Source organism: Hyla sarda, chromosome 7 (genome assembly GCF_029499605.1).
Source record: "Hyla sarda isolate aHylSar1 chromosome 7, aHylSar1.hap1, whole genome shotgun sequence".
In the NCBI taxonomy this organism is placed as follows: Eukaryota; Metazoa; Chordata; class Amphibia; order Anura; family Hylidae; genus Hyla; species Hyla sarda.
Genome location: NC_079195.1, coordinates 183,883,449 through 183,904,448, shown reverse-complemented (window position 1 = coordinate 183,904,448; position 21,000 = coordinate 183,883,449). Strand labels below are relative to the sequence as shown.

General features: G+C 44.9%; 1 protein-coding gene across 4 annotated transcripts in view; it reads right to left on the bottom strand.

Annotated features, from left to right (window-relative positions):
- LOC130282095 (membrane-spanning 4-domains subfamily A member 18-like) overlaps nucleotides 1–21,000 on the bottom strand; it is a 126,839-nt gene that overhangs the window by 10,054 nt on the left and 95,785 nt on the right. For 3 of the 4 annotated variants that reach the window (XM_056529980.1, XM_056529982.1, XM_056529981.1), the window contains 4 exons: nucleotides 14,838–14,954; nucleotides 14,699–14,755; nucleotides 3,326–3,460; nucleotides 2,755–2,871 (listed from right to left, as the gene is read on the bottom strand). In XM_056529980.1, the coding sequence (XP_056385955.1) occupies nucleotides 2,755–2,871; nucleotides 3,326–3,460; nucleotides 14,699–14,755; nucleotides 14,838–14,954 (426 nt within the window). The remainder of the gene's footprint in view (nucleotides 1–2,754; nucleotides 2,872–3,325; nucleotides 3,461–14,698; nucleotides 14,756–14,837; nucleotides 14,955–21,000) is intronic. The other variant, XM_056529983.1, reaches the window with a different exon arrangement.

Below are 21,000 nucleotides of genomic sequence, written 5' to 3'. Positions count from 1 at the left end.
AGCAAGTGAGCATGCATCGCTCCATTTGTGCAAGTGACTCGGAGAAACTCCCTTCCTTCATCTCCACTGCATACTGCCATGGTGTGTCTGGATCCTCTGTCTCGCCTTCCTCATAACCCTCTAGCTCCTCTAGCTGCTCCTGTTCCTCCTCTCCTGTCAGATGACTAGAAAAACTGCTCATCTCGCAAAACCTAAACTGTGCTCCACTGTGCCCTTCACCCTCCTCCTCCTCCAGTTCAGCCCCCAAAGGGCTCATGTGGCCATGAGATGTAGGCGCCATGTCTCCAGTGCCCTGACCAGCCATTGTTTCCACCACGTGTTGTAGTAGATGAAGCAGTGTAATGATGTTATTCATCCCATAATCCTGGTGACTGACTAATAATGTGGCTTCCTCAAATGGCCTGAGCAAACGGCCGGTGTCACGTGTGAGCTGCCACTGGTTGACATTTAAGTTACACAGGGGAGTCCCCCTATCCGCTTGGATCATTAAGAAATTGATGATGGCTTTTCTCTGTTCGTATAGTCAGCCAACATATGGAGGGTGGAATTCCAACGTGTGGAAATGTCGAAAATCAAGGAGGGTGTGCTCTGCGGTGTAAAAGTGGCTAAAGTGCATGCAAAGTTGATATGCTGGGCGCATGTCTTAGGATTACTTGTCGCAGCGCAGACAAGATGTTCTTCCCATTGTCGGTCACCATGGTTCCCATTTCCAGTTTTCGTGGAGTAAGCCATGATTAGATTTCTTCATGAATTACTTTTAGCAGTTCCTCCCCTGTGTGACTTCGTTCGCCAAGGCAAACCATATGAAGAACAGCGTGACACCGCCGTGCCCTGCACACATGGTATGCTGTAGGGTCACTGAGACTTGTCCTTGCAGTGGAGGCTGAAGACACGGTGGAGGATGAGGAGGTGAAGTCACACACTGTCACAGGACCAATGGCCTGAGAACGTGAAGGATGAAGCGGCGTGAACTGTTCAAGTTAGGGTTGTGGCTGTGCAGGAACCACATTCACCCAGTGAGCTGTAAAGAACATTTATTGTCCCTGACCGTAGTTACAGCTCCACACGTCGGCGCTGCCTTTCACTTTGGTACACACCGACAGGCTCAAGGACTGGCCCACCTTGTGTTCCACAAAATTGTGCAGGGCTGGTACTGCCTTCTTCGCAAAGAAATGACGGCTTGGGACTCTCCACCTCGGCTCGGCACAAACCATCAGTTCTCTGAAAGGTGCAGAGTCCACCACTTGAAAAGGGAGAGACTGCAGCGCCAGCAACTTGTACAGGAGCACATTCAGTTTCTGCACCGTTGGATGAGTGGGCGCATACTGTTGTCTCTTGGACATGGGTTCGCCGATGGATTGCTGGCGGAATGACTGACTCGAAAAATGAGGAGAAGGAGCATCTGGAGCGACAGAAGATAGGTATGACACACAGCAGGCTGGACCACCAGATCGGAGCCACGCTTCTCCCAGGCCACTTTATGGTGACGCTGCATATGTTGACGCAGGGCCATGGTGCCAACATTGGGATCCTGGCCATGCTTCACCTTCTGCCGATACATCTTGCATGTGGCCATGTTAACCTCCTCCCGATTCTTGATGAAAAACTGCCATACCACCGAGTATCTAATTTTCCCACCAACAGTCCACACTGATTAACTCCTACTGCCGCTGACTCCAGGAACCCCTGTGTCACCACCTCTTGGGAAGGTAGGCTGCCGCAAAGGGGCACCTTTGGCTCCAGACTATCCACTGCTGCCACCATGCTGGCTCAGCTGCTGCCTCAAGGGCAACCTGCAACCCTCTTCTGATCATGATGAAGCCACTTCTGCACCCGGCTCCCAAGTGCGATCGGCTTCATCATCATTGAGTTGTGTCAGCACGTCACTGTGTCCTCCCCAGGTTCCTCAACACTGTCTGTTTCAGGAGCCTGAACACTCGCAACACCACCTCCCATGCCACTCTCCTCATCACTACTTGCCTGTCTAGTGGAGGAAGCCGCTGATGTCTCCTCACCATTTTAGATGCCCTGGAGCCTGGACCGCACTAAATGGAGTTCAATGAAGCGATTCGCGCAATCGATTCACGGCGATATTCGCATTCGTTGCAAATCAAATTTTTCCTGAAATTCATAACGAATTCGGATTCTTCAGATCTTCATGATGTAAATCAAAGTGTGTTTTATTCAGGATCTTTGGCAGGAGAGGAAACACAGGCTCACAGGGGGAAATTAATACATGTACGATTTTGTACTAAAGATAGTACTTAGTCTGGCTACTATATAAAAATTAGTATTTCTTGTTTAATTATTTATGTATTTATATATTTATTATTATTGTTTTTGATGATCATAGGTCTGTTATGCTATGTTCACACTGTGTAAATTCTGCAATCCCACTCAGATTCAGTACTGCAAAGCTTCCGGTAGATTTTTTTGCAGTTTTGCAAAATTTGAGCAGAATTCTGGCACTGAATTCTGCCGAAATGCAAAGCCCCATTGATTTCAATAGGATTCCACCACAGAGTAAAAAACAAGTCTTATTTTTTTGTGGAATCTGAAATTTCCACAGAGCTAAATATAATACAAAACTATAATACCTGTGAATGGGAATCCCCGCTGAATACAATGTGCAGTAAATTTTGGCAGAATTTTTAAGCAGAAATTCTGCCATGTGAATATAGCCTTAGGATGTGGTCACAATATGGAGACCGGACGTAATATAATTTGATCACTTTGAATCTGAAGATCCTTTACCTGAGGAATACTTGGCACATGTTTCATAGAGGACCCTTCAACGACTGCAGAATATATGAAAATGAAAAGCAGCATAACATCACTGACCAGAAGGATGGAATAGGTTGCCATTCCTCCCTGCAAATATAACACTCCATTTGACTAAAAAAATGATGGTATGACAAAAAAAATACATTAATAATTAAAATGAATATAGACAAGATAATAACCATAAGATAAAGAAAGCTGATGTAAAGACTGCCAGGGTAAGCATTACATACTGTGCATGACACCCCAGAGACAGTCACAGTGCAATGCTCCAACCCTCAAGTCCTGTACTAGGTGGGGCAGATTTAGAAATGTATTTACCTCAGTTTTCTAACATAAGCACATGGACAAAAATGGTGTTCAGTCATTAAGCAGTCTGTTATGCTATTGAGAAAGTGGCCCTCTTTTAGGTTGGAAAAAAAGTAGATAGGGTATTTTAGTGCCAGACCAGAACTGGAGGTGGTAAGGGGTAGTTTTATTTCTGGTGCAGGGTTTTTTCTATACTACACAATACTCTGGTTTAAATTATTATTGTAATACTTACAAATCCTATGCATCTTAATTCTGTCCGAAAGTGATGACATGATGCAGTAACTATGTAAATATCTAAGACAGCCAGTATTATTCCAATGAGACTGATAAATGAGTTTATAATGTTGAGAACCATGGAGCTGTTGACCTATGTGAGACAACAAAAAAAAAAAAATGTAAAATGTAGTTAAAGGGAAACTGACAGCAACATCACCCATACTCAGGCTGGGTTCACATCATGTTTTTCCCAATACAGGACTGTATACCGCTGGGGTGAGCTAAAACCTTGCGCTCCCATATCCCTGCCGTATGCTTCCCGTATGGAATTCATTTCAATGACCCGACCGGACTGAAACGCTGACTCCGGTCGGCTCATTTTTGCCCCGTATGTGGTTTTCCACCGGACCTAAAATTGTCGACCACAATTTTAGGTGCGGTGGGAAAGCCGCATCCAGGGCAAAAATGAGCCGACCGGAGTCAGCGTTTCAGTCCGGTCGGGTCATTGAAATGAATTTAATACAGGTGGCATACGGCAGGGATACAGGAGCGCTAGGTTTTAGCTCTCCCCAGCCGTTTGCAGTCTGTAGTGGGAAAAACGTCATGTGAACCCAGCCTCACCTGAATTTACAGGTTAATAGTGCAGGTGACTCTGTTTAAACCACATTTTACATGGAAAAAATACATATTCCTGAGCGATCTCTATTTTTTCTTATCTACAAATTTTATTTTGTGAGCAATGAAGTCGGTTTCTAGTCTTCTCAGCAATGCTTCTCCTGCACTGTAAGTGAAGCAGGGATACATATTTATATTTATATATATAAGTGATATCTGGCCGGAGAAGCTTACATAGTTGCATAGTTCTTAACCCCTTAAGGACGCAGCCCTTTTTCACTTTAAGGACTGAGCCCTTTTTCGCAATTCTGACCACCGTCGCTTTATGAATTAATAACGCGAAACCAAATATTCTGCTTCTGAGATAGTTTTTTCGTGACATATTCTACTTTATTTTGGTGCATCCTTTTTTGGTGAAAAATCCCAAAATGTCATGAAAATTTAGCATTTTTCTAACTTTGAAGCTCTCTACTTGTAAGGAAAATGGATGTTCACAATAAATTTTATTTTTCTTCACAAATAAAATATGTCCACTTTATGTTGGCATCATAAAATGGACATATTTTTGCTTTTTGAAAAAATTAGAGGGCTTCAAAGTAGAGCAGCAATTTTCAAAAAATTCATGAAAATTGCTAAATCTGAAGGGACAGATGTTACAGAACTACAACTCCCAGCATGCCTGGGCAGAACAGGCATGCTGAGAGTTGTAGTTTGGCAACATCGGGAGGGCTACCGTTTGGGCACCACTGTAACAGTGGTCTCCAAACTGTGACCCTCCAGATGTAGCAAAACTACAATTCCCAGCAAGCCCAGACAGCCTTTGGCTGTCTGGGCATGCTGGGAGTTACAGTTTGGCCTTCCTAGTGGTTGCCACAGTAAAGATAATTTTACTTTCACTTTCAATTCCCCCCCCCGATGATTCCCTACCTGAGCCAGGATCCAGCAGTCTCCAGCGAAGATCCGGGGTCCCCAGACATCTTTTCCTGCAGGTACGGCCTTCATCTTCTTCCCACGATCCCCTCGACATCCAGGGGTGGGCAGAACCTGCGCTGCCATTGGTCAGAACTCCGTTCTGCTAATGGCAGGGGATAGGAGGAGATTGCAGCTCTGCAACCTCACTCCTATCCCTTAGGCTGATCGGGGCTGTTGCTGACAACTCTGATCAGCCCTATTTTCCGGGTGATCGGGTCACCAGAGACCCGATCAGCCCGGAATTAAAGAAAATCGCATGTCTGAATTGACATGCGATTTTCTCCGATCGCCGACATGGGGGGGTCCCCTGGGCGATGTGCCGGGATGCCTGCTGAATGATTTCAGCAGGCATCCCGATCTGGTCCCCAACCAGCTAGCGGCGGGGACCGGAATTCCCACTGGCGTATCCATACGCCCTCAGTCCTTAAGGACTCAGGATGCAGGGCGTATGGATACGCCCTGTGTCCTGAACAGGTTAAAGGGGTACTTTTGTGGAATTTTTTTTTTTAAATCAACTCTGATTTCTCTGATGTCACGACCACAGTGCTCTCTGCTGACCTCTGCTGTCCATTTTAGGAACTGTCCTGCTGCTCTGGACAGTTCCTAAAATGGACAGCAGAGGTCGTCAGAGAGCACTGTGGTCATGACATCAGAGAAATCAAAAAAGATAAGCATTTCTTCTGTCGTATACAGCCCCTAAAAAGTACTGGAAGGATTAAGATTTTTAAATAGAAGTAATTTACAAATCTATTTAACTTTCTGGCACCAGTTGATTTACAAAAAAAAAGTTTTCCACTGGAGTACCCCTTTAAGGTTGAAAAAAGACCAGAGTCCATCAAGTTCTACCTATAACCTTAGGTGTTGATCCTGTGTTGATCCAGAAAAAGGCATAAAAATAACAAACCCTCATGAGGCTGATACCAATTGCCCCATACTAGCGGAGAAAAAATTCCTTCCCGACTAAAAATATAGCATCAGAATAAATCCCTGGATCAACGTTCTGTCCCTATAAATCTATTATCCATAACCTGTAATGTTATTAATGTCCAAAAACATGTCCAGGCCTCTTTTGAACTCTTTTATTGAGTTCACCATGGCCACCTCCTCTGGCAGAGAGTTCCATAGTCTCACTGCTCTTACAGTAAAGAACCCACATCTGTGCAGATGTAGAGAGTGCCCCCTTGTTGTAGATACAGTCCTAGGGATAAATAGATCATGGGAGAGATCTTTGTAGGGTCCTGGTATATTTATACTGTACATAATTATTAGGTCACCCCTAAGCCTTCTTTTTTCTAAACTAAATAACCCTAATTCTGATAATCTTTCTGGGTGCTGTAGTCCTCTCATTTCATGTATTACTCTGGTTGCCCGTCTTTGAACCCTCTCCAGCTCCACTATATCTTTCTTGAACACTGGTGCCCAGTACTGTACACAGTATTCTATGTGTGGTCTGACTAGGGATTTGTACAGTGGTAGAATTATTTCCTTGTCGTGGGCTTCTATGCCCCTATTGATATGCCCCATCATTTTATTTGCCTTGGCAGCAGCTGCCTGACACTGGTCACTACAGCTAAATTTACTGTTAACTAAGAGTCCTAAGTTTTTTTCCACGTCAGTCGTTCCCAGTGTTTTACCATTTAATACATAATCCCAGCCCAGATTTTTCTTCCCCATGTGCATTACCTTACATTTATCAGTGTTGAACCTGATCTGCCACTTCCCAGCCAAAACCTCCAACCTATCCAGATCCATTTGTAACAGTGCACTGTCCTCTGTTGTATTAACCACTTTACAGAGCTTGGTATTATCTTCGAAGATTGACATCTGCGAAGATTGACATACTATACAACCCCTATACAAGGTAATTAATAAATACATAAAAAGAATAGAACCCAAATGTGACCACTGTGGTACCCCACTAGTAACAGTCAATCACTCAGAGTATGCTCAAAAGTCAGGAGACCACCTCCATTGCTCATAAAATGAAATGAGCTGTAATTTTTAACTGTACTCCTTTTGTGTGGTTTTGGATTTTTGATCACTTTTCTACTTTTTATGCTTACACCCTTGACCTTGCAGGATAAAGAATGTCATAGTTTAATTGTTCTGACAATTACGCATGTGGCGATACCAAATGTGTTTATTTATTATTATTTTATAGTGCTTTATATTTTATTATATATAATAAAAAAAAAAGAACATTGATCTATGTTATCTGCATTTGATTTGATTTGCTACAGCCAGTTGTAGTTTTGCAACAGCTGGAGCTGCAGTGTTTATAAAGCACTGTGTTAGAGCAGTGTTGCCTTTAGCTGTTGTAAAACTAAAACTCCCAGCATGCCCACACATCCTTTGTCTGTAGTTTTGCAAGAACTGGAGGCACACAGCTGGAGAATACACATTATCCAAGTTTGGTATCATTGACCCACTGACCCAGAGATTAAAGACAGCATGTCAGATTTACTGTAATGTTTTTTTTTTTGGGGGGGGGGGGGGGGGTGAGTGTGAGGGGGTGTGGGGGTCAGTTCAGCATTTCACTCTTGGACCCAGGCAGCACAATGTCTTGGGCTGGCCCTGATGTGGCTGGATATGACAATGGGACATTTTGGGCCCCAGAATGCAAAAGAAAAGTAGGGCCAGAGAAAGAGATACTGATATCGGTGTTGCAGCTATGGCATATTGGATAAAAAAAAAAAAACCACTGGATAATCACTGATGCAGGAAAGCCACCAAGGCACAGGTAAAGCCCAGGCTTCTCCAGCAACCCATGATTAACTTCTTAAGGACCAAGGACGTACCAGTACATCCTGAGTCTGCTCTCGTTCTATAATGCGGGGCGACGGCGTGGCCCCGCGGCATAGTGGGTCGGGCCCGGCCTATAACAACGGTCGGGACCCGTGGCTAATAGCGCGGCTCTGATTGCGGTGCAGCGCACTATTAACCCTTTAGATGCGGCGTTCAAAGTTGATCTCCGCGTCTAAAGTGAAACTAAACTACCCCCGGCTAGCTCAGCGGGCTGTTCAGGATCGCCGCAGTGAAATAGCGGCATCCCGAATAGCTGTAGAACAGCGGGAGGGTCCCTTACCTTGCTTCCTGATGTCCCTTATCTTCCCTTATTAAAGTTTGAATCCCCCCCTTTTCCCATAAAAAAAAGTGTAAATAAAAATAAACATATGTGGTATCGCCGCATGCGGAAATATCTGAATTATAAAAATATATTGTTAATTAAACCGCACGGTCAATGGCGTACGTACAAAAAAATTCAAGTCCAAAATAGTGTATTTTTGGTCACTGTTTAAATCATGAAAAAATGAATAAAAAGCGATCAAAAATCCGATCAATACACAAATCGTACCGCTACAAACTTCAGATCACGGCGCAAAAAATTAGCCCTCATACCGCCCCATACACGGAAAAATAAAAAAGGGGTCAGAAGATGACAATTTTAAACTTATGCATTTTCCTGCATGTAGATAGGATTTTTTCCAGAATTACGACAAAATCAAACCTATATAAGTAGTTTATCATTTTAATCGTATGGACCTACGGAATAAAGAGAAGGTGTAATTTTTACCGAAAAAGGAAAGGAAAGCCCCCAAAATTTACAAAATGGTGTTTTTTCTTCAATTTTGTCGCATAATGATTTTTTTTATGCTTTGTTGTAGATTTTTGGGTAAAATGACTGATGTCATTACAAAGCAGAATTGGTGGTGCAAAAAATAAGCCATCATATGGATTTTTAGGTGCAAAATTGAAAGAGGTATGATTTTTTAAATGTAAGGTTGAAAAAAAGAAAAAACTAACGGAAAAATCCCTGGTCCTTAAGGGGTTAAACTGTGATTACATTGTGAAGAGGCTGATGGGACTACTAGACACCAGTAATTACCAGCATTTAATGTTTAAATGCTGCAATTGGAATATATTGCAACATTTTACCATTTAAATGACGGATTTGGAGCAATCTCCAATGTCTGTCATTACAGGCAGATACCTGCTGCTGAAAAGTAGTATCTTTATTAGGTCAATTAAAATTTGCAGTATTAATAAACTCCACTGAGTATCAGACTAACTATAAAACCGTGATCAAAGGAATAGTGTTCACTGTTAAAGGGGTATTCCAGGAATTTTTTTTATTTGACTATGCTACAGGGGCTGTGAAGTTAGTGTAGTTCAAAATATAGTGTCTGTACCTGTGTGTGATGGTTTTCTGACAATTCTTCAGTGATTTTCACCCCAATATTTATTTTTAACAGCATGCAAAATTACTGTTGTCTCAGATTGTTCCCAGGTTGCAATGCGGCCGAGACCTGACTCACTAGTCAGCTGATGACAGAGAGCCTGTCTGCTTCAATGGGTGGATCGATCGCTTGGTGGGAGAGAGATCAATATACAACAGCTGTAGGCACCCTGATTGAAAACTACAGGTCTTTTGAATGGATGCAGCTCATTTATAATTCAATGGGTGTGGTGGCTGATGTGTGGGAGGGAGGAAAATGGTATTCTAGGATTTGTTGGCAAAAATGAAAACTCAAACAGGAAATACCAGTTCACAGAAAGCTAGCCACAGTATTATGGTAATCTCACAACATAGCCATTTAGCCCCAAGACAAGCGCAGATCCTTCCTAAGTATGTCCATTATTGCCTGCCACGTACTGTACATACTAAAATCACCTTATGGTGGACAACCCCTTTAAAACCAATATTTTTAAAGTGGTCCTATTTGCCCAATTGTAGTTTATGCAGGGTCTCAAAGAACCCAACTCTGGTTGAAGAAGATTTTATAAATAAATAAATAAAATAGACAAAAGCTTTCTCCAGATTTTATACAACATTGAAATCCCAAATTCCCAAATAAAAGTGACTGACAACCTTCTGATATAAATATTACACTAATAGATGTAAGATGTGGGAATTCTTGGAGTTTCTTGATGAGCCAATACTCTTTATAGTTCTTTAACCCCTTAAGGACCCAGGACGTACTAGAACGTCCTGGCACCCTGGGCTTTAAGGACCCAGGACGTACTAGTACGTCCTGGTGTTTCTCCGGTCTCTGCCGCGCCCCGGGCAGAGATCGGAAGCGGATGCCTGCTGAAATGCTTCAGCAGGCATCCAGGGCAAACGCCGAGGGGGGCCATGTAGGCCCCCCATGTCGGCGATCGCCGCAAATCGCAAGGGAAATCGCCCTTGCGATCTGCGGCGATACCGGGCTGATCGGGTCTCTGGGACCCGACCGCCCGGTAATTTTGCATGATCCCGGCTGTCACAGACAGCCAGGACCATGCTAATGTATAGGAGCGAGGTGTCAAGCCGGCCACCTTCTCCTATACCCTGCGATCTGTCGGTTAGTTAACCGACCAATCGCAGGAGGGGGGGCGGTTACTTCCTCCCGTCCTGCCCGGCCCCTGAAAGTCCGGAGAGGACGGGAGGAAGACCGGAGGACACTGCGGGGGACGGGGGAGTGCTGGGGACCGGCCCCGGTACTTACCTCGTCCCTGAAGACCCGGATCCCGGCGAGGAAGAAGGCGGCGGCGGCGACAGGTGAGTTGATCTTCAGCCGCGGTCGGGCCCTTTACAGCAATGCACGTCGCCGTAAAGCGACATGCATTGCTGTAATGGGACCCTGTAAACTACAACTCCCAGCATGCCCAGACAGCTCTTGGCGTCTGGGCATGCTGGGAGTTGCAGTTTTGCAACATCTGGAGGTCCACAGTTTGGAGACCACTGTGCCCTTCCAGATGTTGCAAAACTACACATCCTCAGCATGCCCTTACTGTCCAGGCATGCTGGGAGTTGTAGTTCTGTAACATCTGGCCCTTCAGATGTTGCAGAACTACAACTCCCAGCATGCCTGGACAGTTTTGGCATACTGGGAGTTGTAGTTTTGCAACATCTGGAGGGCTGCAGCTTGGACACCACTACACAGTGGTCCCCAAACTGTTCTCCTCCAGCTGTTACGTAACCACTACTCCCAATATGCCCTTCGGCTGCCTGGGCATGCTGGTAGTTGTGGTTTTGCAACAACTGGAGGCACACTGGTTGGGAAACATTGTCTGTTTCCTAACTCAGTGTTTCCCAACCCGTGTGCCTCCAGCTGTTGCAAAACTATAACTGCCAGCATGCACTGATAGACTGTGCATGCTGGGAGTTGTAGTTTTGCACCAGCTGGAGGTCCCCCCCCCCCCCCCCCTGTGAATGTACAGGGTACATTCACATGGGCAGGGGCTTACAGTGAGTATCAGGCTGCAAGTTTGCGATGCAGCAAATTTTGCGCGGCAGCTCAAACTCGTAGCGGGAAACTCGCTGTAACCCCCCGCCCATGTGACTGTACCCTAAAAACACTACACTACACTAACACAAAATAAAATAAAAAGTAAAAAAAACACTACGTATACACATACCCCTACACAGCCCCCCTCCCCTCCCCAATAAAAATGAAAAACGTCTGGTGCGCCACTGTTTCCAAAATGGAGCCTCCAGCTGTTGCAAAACAACAACTCCCAGTATTGCCGGACAGCCGTTGACTGTCCAAGCATGCTGGGAGTTTTGCAACAGCTGGAGGCACCCTGTTTGGGAATCACTGGCGTAGAATACCCCTATGTCCACCCCTATGCAAATCCCTAATTCAGGCCTCAAATGCGCATGGCGCTCTCACTTCGGAGCGCTGTCGTATTTCAAGGAAACAGTTTAGGGTCACATACGGGGTATCGCCGTACTCGGGAGAAATTGCCTAACAAATTTTGAGGGGCTTTTTCTCCTTTCACCCCTTATGAAAAGGGGAAGTTGGGGTCTACACCAGCATGTTGGTGTAAAAAAAAATATTTTTTACACTAACATGCTGGTGTTGCCCTATATTTTTCATTTTGGCAAGAGGTAAAGGGGAAAAAAGCCCCCCAAAATTTGTAATGCAGTTTCTCCTGACTACGGAGATACCACATATGTGGGCGTAAAGTGCTCTGGGGGCGCACAACAAGGCTCAGAAGGGAGAGTGCGCCATGTACATTTGAGGTGATTTGCACAGGGGTGGCTGATTGTTACAGCGGTTTTGACAAACGCAAAAAAGAAAAAAAAAACACATGTGACCCCATTTCGGAAACTACACCCCTCACGGAATGTAATGAGGGGTGCAGTGAGAATTTACACACCACAGGTGTCTGACGGATCTTTGGAACAATGGGCTGTGCAAATAAAAAATTTGGTACAGCCCACTGTTCCAAAGTTCTGACAGACACCAGTGGGGGATAAATGCTCACTGTACCCCTTGTTACATTCCTCAAGGGGTCTAGTTTCCAAAATGGTATGCCATGTGGGGGTTATTTTGCTGTCCTGGCACCATAGGGGCTTCCTAAATGCGACATGCCCCCGAGCAAAATTTGCTCTCAAAAAGCCAAATATGACTCCTTCTCTTCTGAGCATTGTAGTTCGCCCGTAATGCACTTCATGCCAACTTATGGGGTACCTCCATACTCAGAAGAGATGGGGTTACAAATTTTGGGGGGTATTTTCTGCTATTAACCCTTGTAAAAATGTGAAATTTGGGGGGAAACACACATTTTAGTGAAAATTTATTTTTATTTTTTTACATATGCAAAAGTCGTGAAACACCTGTGGGGTATTAAGGCTCACTTAATTCCTTGTTACGTTCCTCATGGGGTCTAGTTTCCAAAATGGTATGGCATGTGTTTTTTTTTTGCTGTTCTGGCACCATAGGGGCTTCCTAAATGCAACATGCCCCCCAAAAACCATTTCTGAAAAACGTACTCTCCAAAATCCCCTTGTCGCTCCTTCGCTTCTGAGCCCTCTACTGCGCCCGCCGAACACTTTTCATGGACATATGAGGTATGTGCTTACTCGAGAGAAATTGGGCTACAAATTCAAGTATAAATTTTCTCCTTTTACCCCTTGTAAAAATTCAAAAATTGGGTCTACAAGAAAATGCAAGTGTAAAAAATGAAGATTGTGAATTTCCTCCTTCACTTTGCTGCTATTCCTGTGAAACATCTAAAGGGTTAAAACGCTGACTGAATGTCATTTTGAATACTTTGGGGGGTGCGGTTTTTATAATGGGGTCATTTGTGGGGTATTTCTAATATGAAGACCCTTCAAATCCACTTCAAACCTGAACTGGTCCCTGAAAAATAGTGAGTTTGAAAATTTTGTGAAAAATTGGAAAATTGCTGCTGAACTTTGAAGCCCTCTGGTGTCTTCCAAAAGTAAAAACACGTCAATTTTATGATGCAAACATAAAGTAGACATATTGTATATGTGAATAAAATAAAATAAATATTTGGAATATCCATTTTCCTTACAAGCAGAGAGCTTCAAAGTTAGAAAAATGCTAAATTTTCAAATTTTTCATCAAATTTTGGGATTTTTCACCAAGAAAGGATGCAAGTTACCACAAAATTTTACCACTATGTTAAAGTAGAATATGTCACGAAAAAACAATCTCGGAATCAGATTGATAAGTAAAAGCATCCCAGAGTTATTAATGTTTAAAGTGACAGTGGTCAGATGTTCAAAAAATGGCCGGGTCCTAAGGTGTAAAATGGCTGGGTCCTTAAGGGGTTAAAGCACAAGTCAATAAAGTCAAGGCACAATTTGTAAAGAGCTTTGGAACTAAAGGAGTCAAATATCAGCAAATTAATATCAGGGAAAGAAATTGTCAGGCCCTTGGTAATCTTTTCACTTTCTCCTAGGTCTTGAACGGATGGATAGAACAAAGGCTGTTAATCCAACAATATCTTATTGTCAACTAGTAGCTCCCCAAACTGCTTGGATAATTTTAAACTGTTGGGAGCTGTTCGTGGCAGTAGATGCTGCAATGCCTTTGGTACCCAAAGTCTACTGATGCTGCCATGTTTCTCACCATAGGAATTTTATTGGTTTGGTACTGGCTAGATTTAGGTATAAAGTCAAAGGCCTCCAGTCCTCGCCTCCAAGTTATGGGCTCTCCCAGTTGAAATTACAAACCTCAGAATAGCTACCAGGTGGTGGTGAGTGTGCTAAGGGAAATGTAATCTTTATCTGGATGGAAAATGGATATGTGGTTAGAAAACAGGTAAAGGGTCTAAGCCAGGAATGGGACTCCAGGTGCCAGATGACATATCTGAAGAGCAAGTCAGAAGCAGAAACAAAAAAGAACCACATAAAGGATGATTAGCAAGTAACACTGAGAGGCTGCAAAAACTGGTGTCAAAGAGATGCAATGGCAACCTGACGCAAAAGGCAACTGAGAGGAGCTCAACTGTCACCCTAGAAACAGCTTTATACTTTGTAGTCTTTCATGTGGGAGACTAAGCCAATAAAAAATGGAGGTACACAAATAGAGGTACTGTTGAGGTGTAGATTGGATTGTTTCCTAAAGGGTGCACTACTCTTATTTATTCCAAAGCAGGAGGTGTATTTACAGTTTTTTTCACATGAGCCTTGTGCCATGTCAAAGTACTGACATACTAACAATCTAATTGATAAAACTGTGTTTGGACAGACGCTCAACACCATTCATTTAAATGACACCGAACTTCAGTTTCCCATAGAACCACATGTTCATGGACAGTGCTGCACGTTCTTCTATTGACTGGTAGCATTTGGAGGTTGAACCAGCAAGATCACACATTTATGATAATCTATTTATGGTCATCTATGCTAAACCCTGGAAAACCCTTGAAATAAATATTCCCTGTTGAATTCACAAACTCATCTTTGCATCAACCTGAAAAAGTAATTGTATAAAGTGGCCTTGTCTCCACACCATATTGTGTTCAGCATTGAATAAATGGTTTATTGGGATTTATTTCTCACCAGACATATGGATGGTTTATTATTTCCAGCAATCATCAAGGACCCTGTTATGATGTACTGTGGAGGATAAAGAAAATGTTTTTGTAATGTAACAAAAAGGGAGATTTCAATGACAATTTAAAGGTAATTCACTACTTACAAACACAGGAGCCCAACACATGATTCCAGTGAAGATAGAGAAAGGACTGATCTGTATATTAAAAAATGACTGAATACCTAGAACTATCTGGATGAGGGACACAACAATGATACAAATCTGTGGATAGAAAATAATATGGTTTAGATATCAGGCTCTTCTATTTACAAATACAATTTACTACTATTCTGCCTTCTGTAAGACATCATGCATATGGACTTTGAGCTGAGGGACAGACTTTTTACTAAACTTTCAATCTGAGGGCACCTTACAGGCCAGATTGTCTGCTTTGCTGCTGGGAGTCAACCTACAGAATACATTTAATTCTTCAAACCTCAGGAAAATCTACAATCTCAGGGACACTAATCTGACCATCTTAACTCCATAAAGGTAAATTTTTCCAGTGCCATCTACCATCTGCCATTGCAGGTACTGTTGTTGGTATTGTTTAAAGGGGTATTCCAGGCCCAAACTTTTTTTTTATCTATCAACTGGCTTCGGAAAGTTAAACAGATTTGTAAATTACTTCTATAAAAAAAATCTTAATCCTTCCAATAGTTATTAGCTTCTGAAGTTGAGTTGTTGTTTTCTGTCTAACTGCTCTCTGATGACTCACGTCCCGGGAGCTGTGCAGTTCCTATAGGGATATTCTCCCATCATGCACAGCTCCCGGGACGTGACATCATCATTGAGCAGTTAGACAGAAAACTTCAGAAGCTAATAACTAGAGATGAGCGAATCGAAGTTGACGAACCCAAATTTGTTCTGAATTTCATGAAAAATTTGATTCGCAATGAATACGAATATCACTGCGATTCTATCAGCGAATCACTTCATTAAACTCCATTTTACAGTGTTCCAGGCTATTGGGGACCTAAGATGGCGGATCCACATGTGAGTACATGGGGCAGGGGATTATGGGAGGGCGGGAAACAGCGGCGGGAATGAAAGTAGGCGGGCTGACCCTGAATCACATGTGAGATGCAGCCTATCAGTGTTCACTGACCCCTGTGATGTCACAGCCCCTATATAATCGGCGGCCATCTTGCCTCTCTTCATTTCATCTATGCACTCAGATGGAGAGGACGGGACTGTGTGTGTGTGTGAATAGCTCATACCACAGCGTTACACTGCAACTGCTAGTCACATCAGCATTAGGGAAAGACAGGAGTGCAGAGTGCTGAGCATTGCAGCAGAGAGGGGCAGATAGCTGTCAGCTGCCTCATACAGATCTACAAGCTGCCTGAACTTTCTGAAGCATCTTATTTCCTCATTTTTCAGCCCAATTGAGTTTATTTTTGTTTGCTCCACAAAACTTCTGCTGCTCAGAATTGTGTGACAGAGTGCTATTTAGGGTTTAATCCCTAGAATTGTGTGACAGAGTGCAATTTAGGGTTTAATCCCTGGATTTTTTTTTTGGGGTGCTGCACTGTTGGGTCCTGCTGTTGTTCAAAAATACGTGATTGCTCAGTGGACTGTAGTGCATTTGCACCATTTTGTACCTGTTAATCTGTCAAGGGGCTACATACTGTGCAAGTCCAAACAATACTATTCACCGGCTGTTTTTTTTTTTTTTTTTAAACAGTTTTTTCTGCGTATAGTTACGCATATATAACTGCCCTCATCAGTGCATTACGCATAGGTACATGCAAGTATTGTACCATTTAGTACCTGTTAAGCTGTCAAGGTGCTCCATACCGTCAAAGTCCAAACAATAGTACCCGCCGGCTGGTGTTTTACAAAAATACAGAGTTTTTTCTGCTAATAGTTAGGCATATTACTTCCCTCATCAGTGCATACTGTATACGTACATCCAAGTATTGTACCATTTAGTACCTGTTAAGCTGTCAAGGTGCTCCATACCATCAAAGTCCAAACAATAGTATCCACCGGCTGGTGTATTACAAAAATACAGAGTTTTATCTGCTAATAGGCCCTCATCAGTGCATACCGCATACGTACATCCAAGTATTGTACCATTTAGTACCTGTTATGCTGTCAAGGTGCTCCATACCGTCAAAGTCCAAACAATAGTATCCACCGGCTGGTGTTTTACAAAAATACAGAGTTTTTTCTGCTAATAGTTAGGCATATTACTGCCCTCATCAGTGCATACTGCATACGTACATCCAAGTATTGTACCATTTAGTAGCTGTCAAGGTGCTCCAAACTGTCAAAGTCCAAACAATAGTATCCACCGGCTGGTGTTTTACAAAAATACAGAGTTTTTTCTGCTAATAGCTAGGCTTATTACTGCCCTCATCAGTGCACACCGCATAGTTACATCCAAGTATTGTACCATTTAGTACCTGTTAAGCTGTCAAGGGCCTACATACTGTTCAAGGACAGCCGTAAGTAATCACCTGCTGCTGTTCTAGACAAATACTGTTTAAAGAGTGGTGTAGCGTATTGTAATACCCTCATAAACGCACTAAGTATGTCAGGCAGAGAAGTGCCAGGATGTGCACAGAGGAATGGCAGAGGCCTAAATACTTCAGGCAGAGTTGGCAGCAGACTTGGGGCGAGTGGCAGCAGGAGTCGCAGCAAGAGGCCTGAGCTCCTGTTATCAGCCAGCGGTCGTGTCTCCACCAGCAACCCATCTGCCGTCGTTGATTGGTTAACACGCTCATCCACATCATCACAAGTGACATCTGACACCCCCAGTCAACAGTCGGTTGGTTTCTCAGACACAACCCTCAGTTGGCATGGCCCGGGAGCAGTCCGTGTCCTCCCACTGCCTTTGTCCTATGCTGTTCCCTCTCCTAAAGAAGTATCTTATGCTGTGGGTTCAGCTCCACTATTTACTGAGGACGATCCAATAGAGGACAGTCAGCAGCTACTGGACAGCCAAGAAGGGGAGGAGACATGCGCCGCTTGCTCCGCTAGGCGGCCAAGTAGTGATGCGGAGAGTGACGTGGGAGGCGGTGTTGCAAGTGTTCAGGGTCCTGAAGCAGACACTGTTGGGGAACCTGAGGAGGACATCAGTGACGTGCACACAACTGTTGATGATGATGAAGCCGATCGCAATTGGGAGCCGGGTTCAGAAGGGGCTTCATCATCATCAGGAGAAGTGAGTTTCAGGTTGCCCTTGAGGCAGCAAGGCGGTAGCACGGTTGGCAGTCAGCGTGGTGGCAGTAGTGGAAATTCAAACGTGCCCAGGGGAGACCACCTGCTTCGCGGCAGCCTACCTTTCCAGGAGGTAGTGGAACAGGGGTTCCTAGAGACGGCGCCAGTAGCAGTCAATTAGTGCGGACTGCGGGTGGGAAAATCAGCTACTCGGTGGTGTGGAAGTTTTTCATAAGGCATCCGGAGGAGGTTCACGTAGCCACATGCAAGATCTGTCGGTAGAAGGTGAAGCATGGCCAGGGTCCCAATGTCGGCACCACGGCCCTGCGTCAACACATGCTTCACCACCATAAAGCGGCCTGGGAGAACCATGGCTCAGATGTAGTGGTCCAGCCTGCTGCATCACTCAGTGGCCATCCGCTCCCTCCTTCATCCAGCCAAGGCTCCACCACCTCAGCCGAAGGGAGCTGTGTGTCAAACCCTCCTTCTGTCGCTCCTGCTTCTCCCGCTTTTAGTCAGTCATTCCGCAAACAATCCATAGGCGAAGCCATGTCCGAGAGACAACAGTGTGCGCCCGCTCATCCAACGGCGCAGAAGTTGAATGTGCTCCTGTCCAAGTTGCTGGTGTTGCAGTCCCTCCCTTATCAAGTGATGGACTCTGCACCTTTCAGAGAATTGATGGCTTGTGCCGAGCCGAGGTGGAGAGTCCCAAGCCGTCATTTCTTTGCGAAGAAGGCAGTACCAGCCCTGCATAAGTTTGTACAAGAGAAGGTGGGCCAGTCCTTGAGCCTGTCGGTGTGTTCAAAAGTGCACGGCAGCGCCGACGTGTGGAGCTGTAACTACGGGCAGGGACAAGATAATACTTGTCTTTTTTGGCTCACTGGGTAAATGTGGTTCCTGCACAGCCACAACAGCAACTTGGACAGGTCACACCGCTTCCTCCTCCACGCTCTCGCTCCCAGGCAGTTGGTCCTGTTACAGTGTGCGACGCCCCCTCCTCATGCTCCACCGTGTCCTCGGCCTCCACTGCACGTCCAAATCTCGGTGGCCATTCATCGTACCATGTGTGTAGGGCATGGCGGTGTCAAGCTGTTCTTCACATGGTTTGCCTTGGCAAACGGAGTCACACAGGGGAGGAACTGCTAAAGTTAATTCGGAAAGAAATTCGAGTATGGCTTACTCCACGAAATCTGGAAATGGGAACCATGGTGACAGACAACGAGTAGAACATCGTGTCCGCGCTGTGACAAGGAAGTGTGAAACATGCGCCCTGCATGGCACACGTGTTGAATCTGGTTGTCAAGCACTTCCTCAAGTCTCACCCGATTTGCAAAACATCCTGAAAATGGCAAGGAAACTGTGCATGCACTTCAGCCACTCGTACACCGCCAAGCACACCTTCCTTGAGCTGCAGCGTCAGAACGGTATCCCACAACATAGTCTTATTTGTGACGTTGCCACACGTTGGAATTCCACCCTCCATATGTTGGACAGACTATACGAACAAAGAAAAGCCATCACCGATTTCTTGATGATCCAAGCAGATAGGAGTACTCCCCTGTGTAACTTCAATGTGAACCAGTGGCAGCTCATACGTGACACCTGCCGTTTGCTGAGGCCCTTTGAGGAAGCCACATTATTTGTGAGTCGCCTGTATTACGCCATGAACGACGTAATTCCACTTCTACAATTCCTACAACAAATGATTGAAACCATTGCTGGTCACGGCAATGGAGACGTTGCGCCTACATCTCAAGGCTACATGAGCCCTGTGTGGGCTGAACTGGAGGAGGAGGATGATGAGGGGCAGAGCGGAGCATAGTTTAGGTTGGATGAGATGGCCGGTGTTTCTTGTCTTTGGACAGGAGAGGAGGAGCAGGAGCAGCCAGAGGAGCTGGAGGGTTATGAGGAAGTTGAGACAGAGGACCCAGACACACCGTGGCAGTATGCAGTGTAGAGGGAGGCAGGTAGTCCCTCCGAGTCACTGGTGCAAATGGCACAATGCATGCTCAGTTGCTTGCGTAGTGACCCCCGAATTGTCAAAATTCGTCAGCGGGATGACTTCTGGATCTCTACCTTATTAGACCCTCGCTACTGTCCCAAAATGGGGGCCTTTTTTACACCCACTGAGAGGGAGGACAAACTGACCTACTACAGAGACATTCTACGTAGTCAGTTGGCTGATGCCTATTGGCCACATGGTCCATCCACTCGCAGATCTGACTCAGGGGGCCCTCTGCACTCACCTTCCACTGCCATGGCTGCTGGGTAGGGGAGGGGAGGGGTGGGAGGAGCAGTACCAGCTCAATCAGCAGCAGCCTGAGTCTACAGTCGCTGATGAGTAGCTTTCTTCACCCGCATAGTGAAGCAACTCATCAGCAGCAGGTAGACATGGAGCAGGACCTGAACCAGCAGGTGGTGGCATACCTTGACATGGCCATGCCAACAACCATTGAAGATCCGCTGGACTTCTGGGCAGCCAAACTTGATTTATGGCCACCACTAGCAGAGTTTGCCCTGGAAAAGCTGTCCTGCCCGGCCAGTAGTGTGCCATCAGAGCGGGTGTTTAGTGCGGCCGGGGCCATAGTTACCCCAAGGCGAACTCGTCTGTCCACCAAAAATGTGGAGAGACTGACGTTTGTCAAGATGAATCAGGGATGGATCAGCCAGGATTTCCAGCCACCAATGCCAGATGCCTCAGAGTAGAATGCCTCAACATTCATCTTTAAATGTAAGGGGTTGGTTAGCAAACCCTCTTGGGTACTGCGATTTCCTGCTCCTGGCTCATTCTGTGTCTTTCAGGAACTACTTGCCTCACTGATGCTTCTGGCCTTGGGCCTTTAATTTTTGGATGTTTAGCAGTAGCTAAATATATGCTTAATGCAAATGTCAACATTGATCTTTAAATATAAGGGGTTATGAAACTCTCGTGGGTACTGCGAATGACTGTTCCTGACTCATTCTGCGTCTTTTAGGAAATAATTGCTTCCCTGATGCCTCAGGCCTTGGGCCTTACATTTTTGGAAGTTTATCAGTAGCTAATACATGCTTAATGCTAATTTCAACAATGATCTTTAAATTCTCGGCGCTCTGCTAGGGC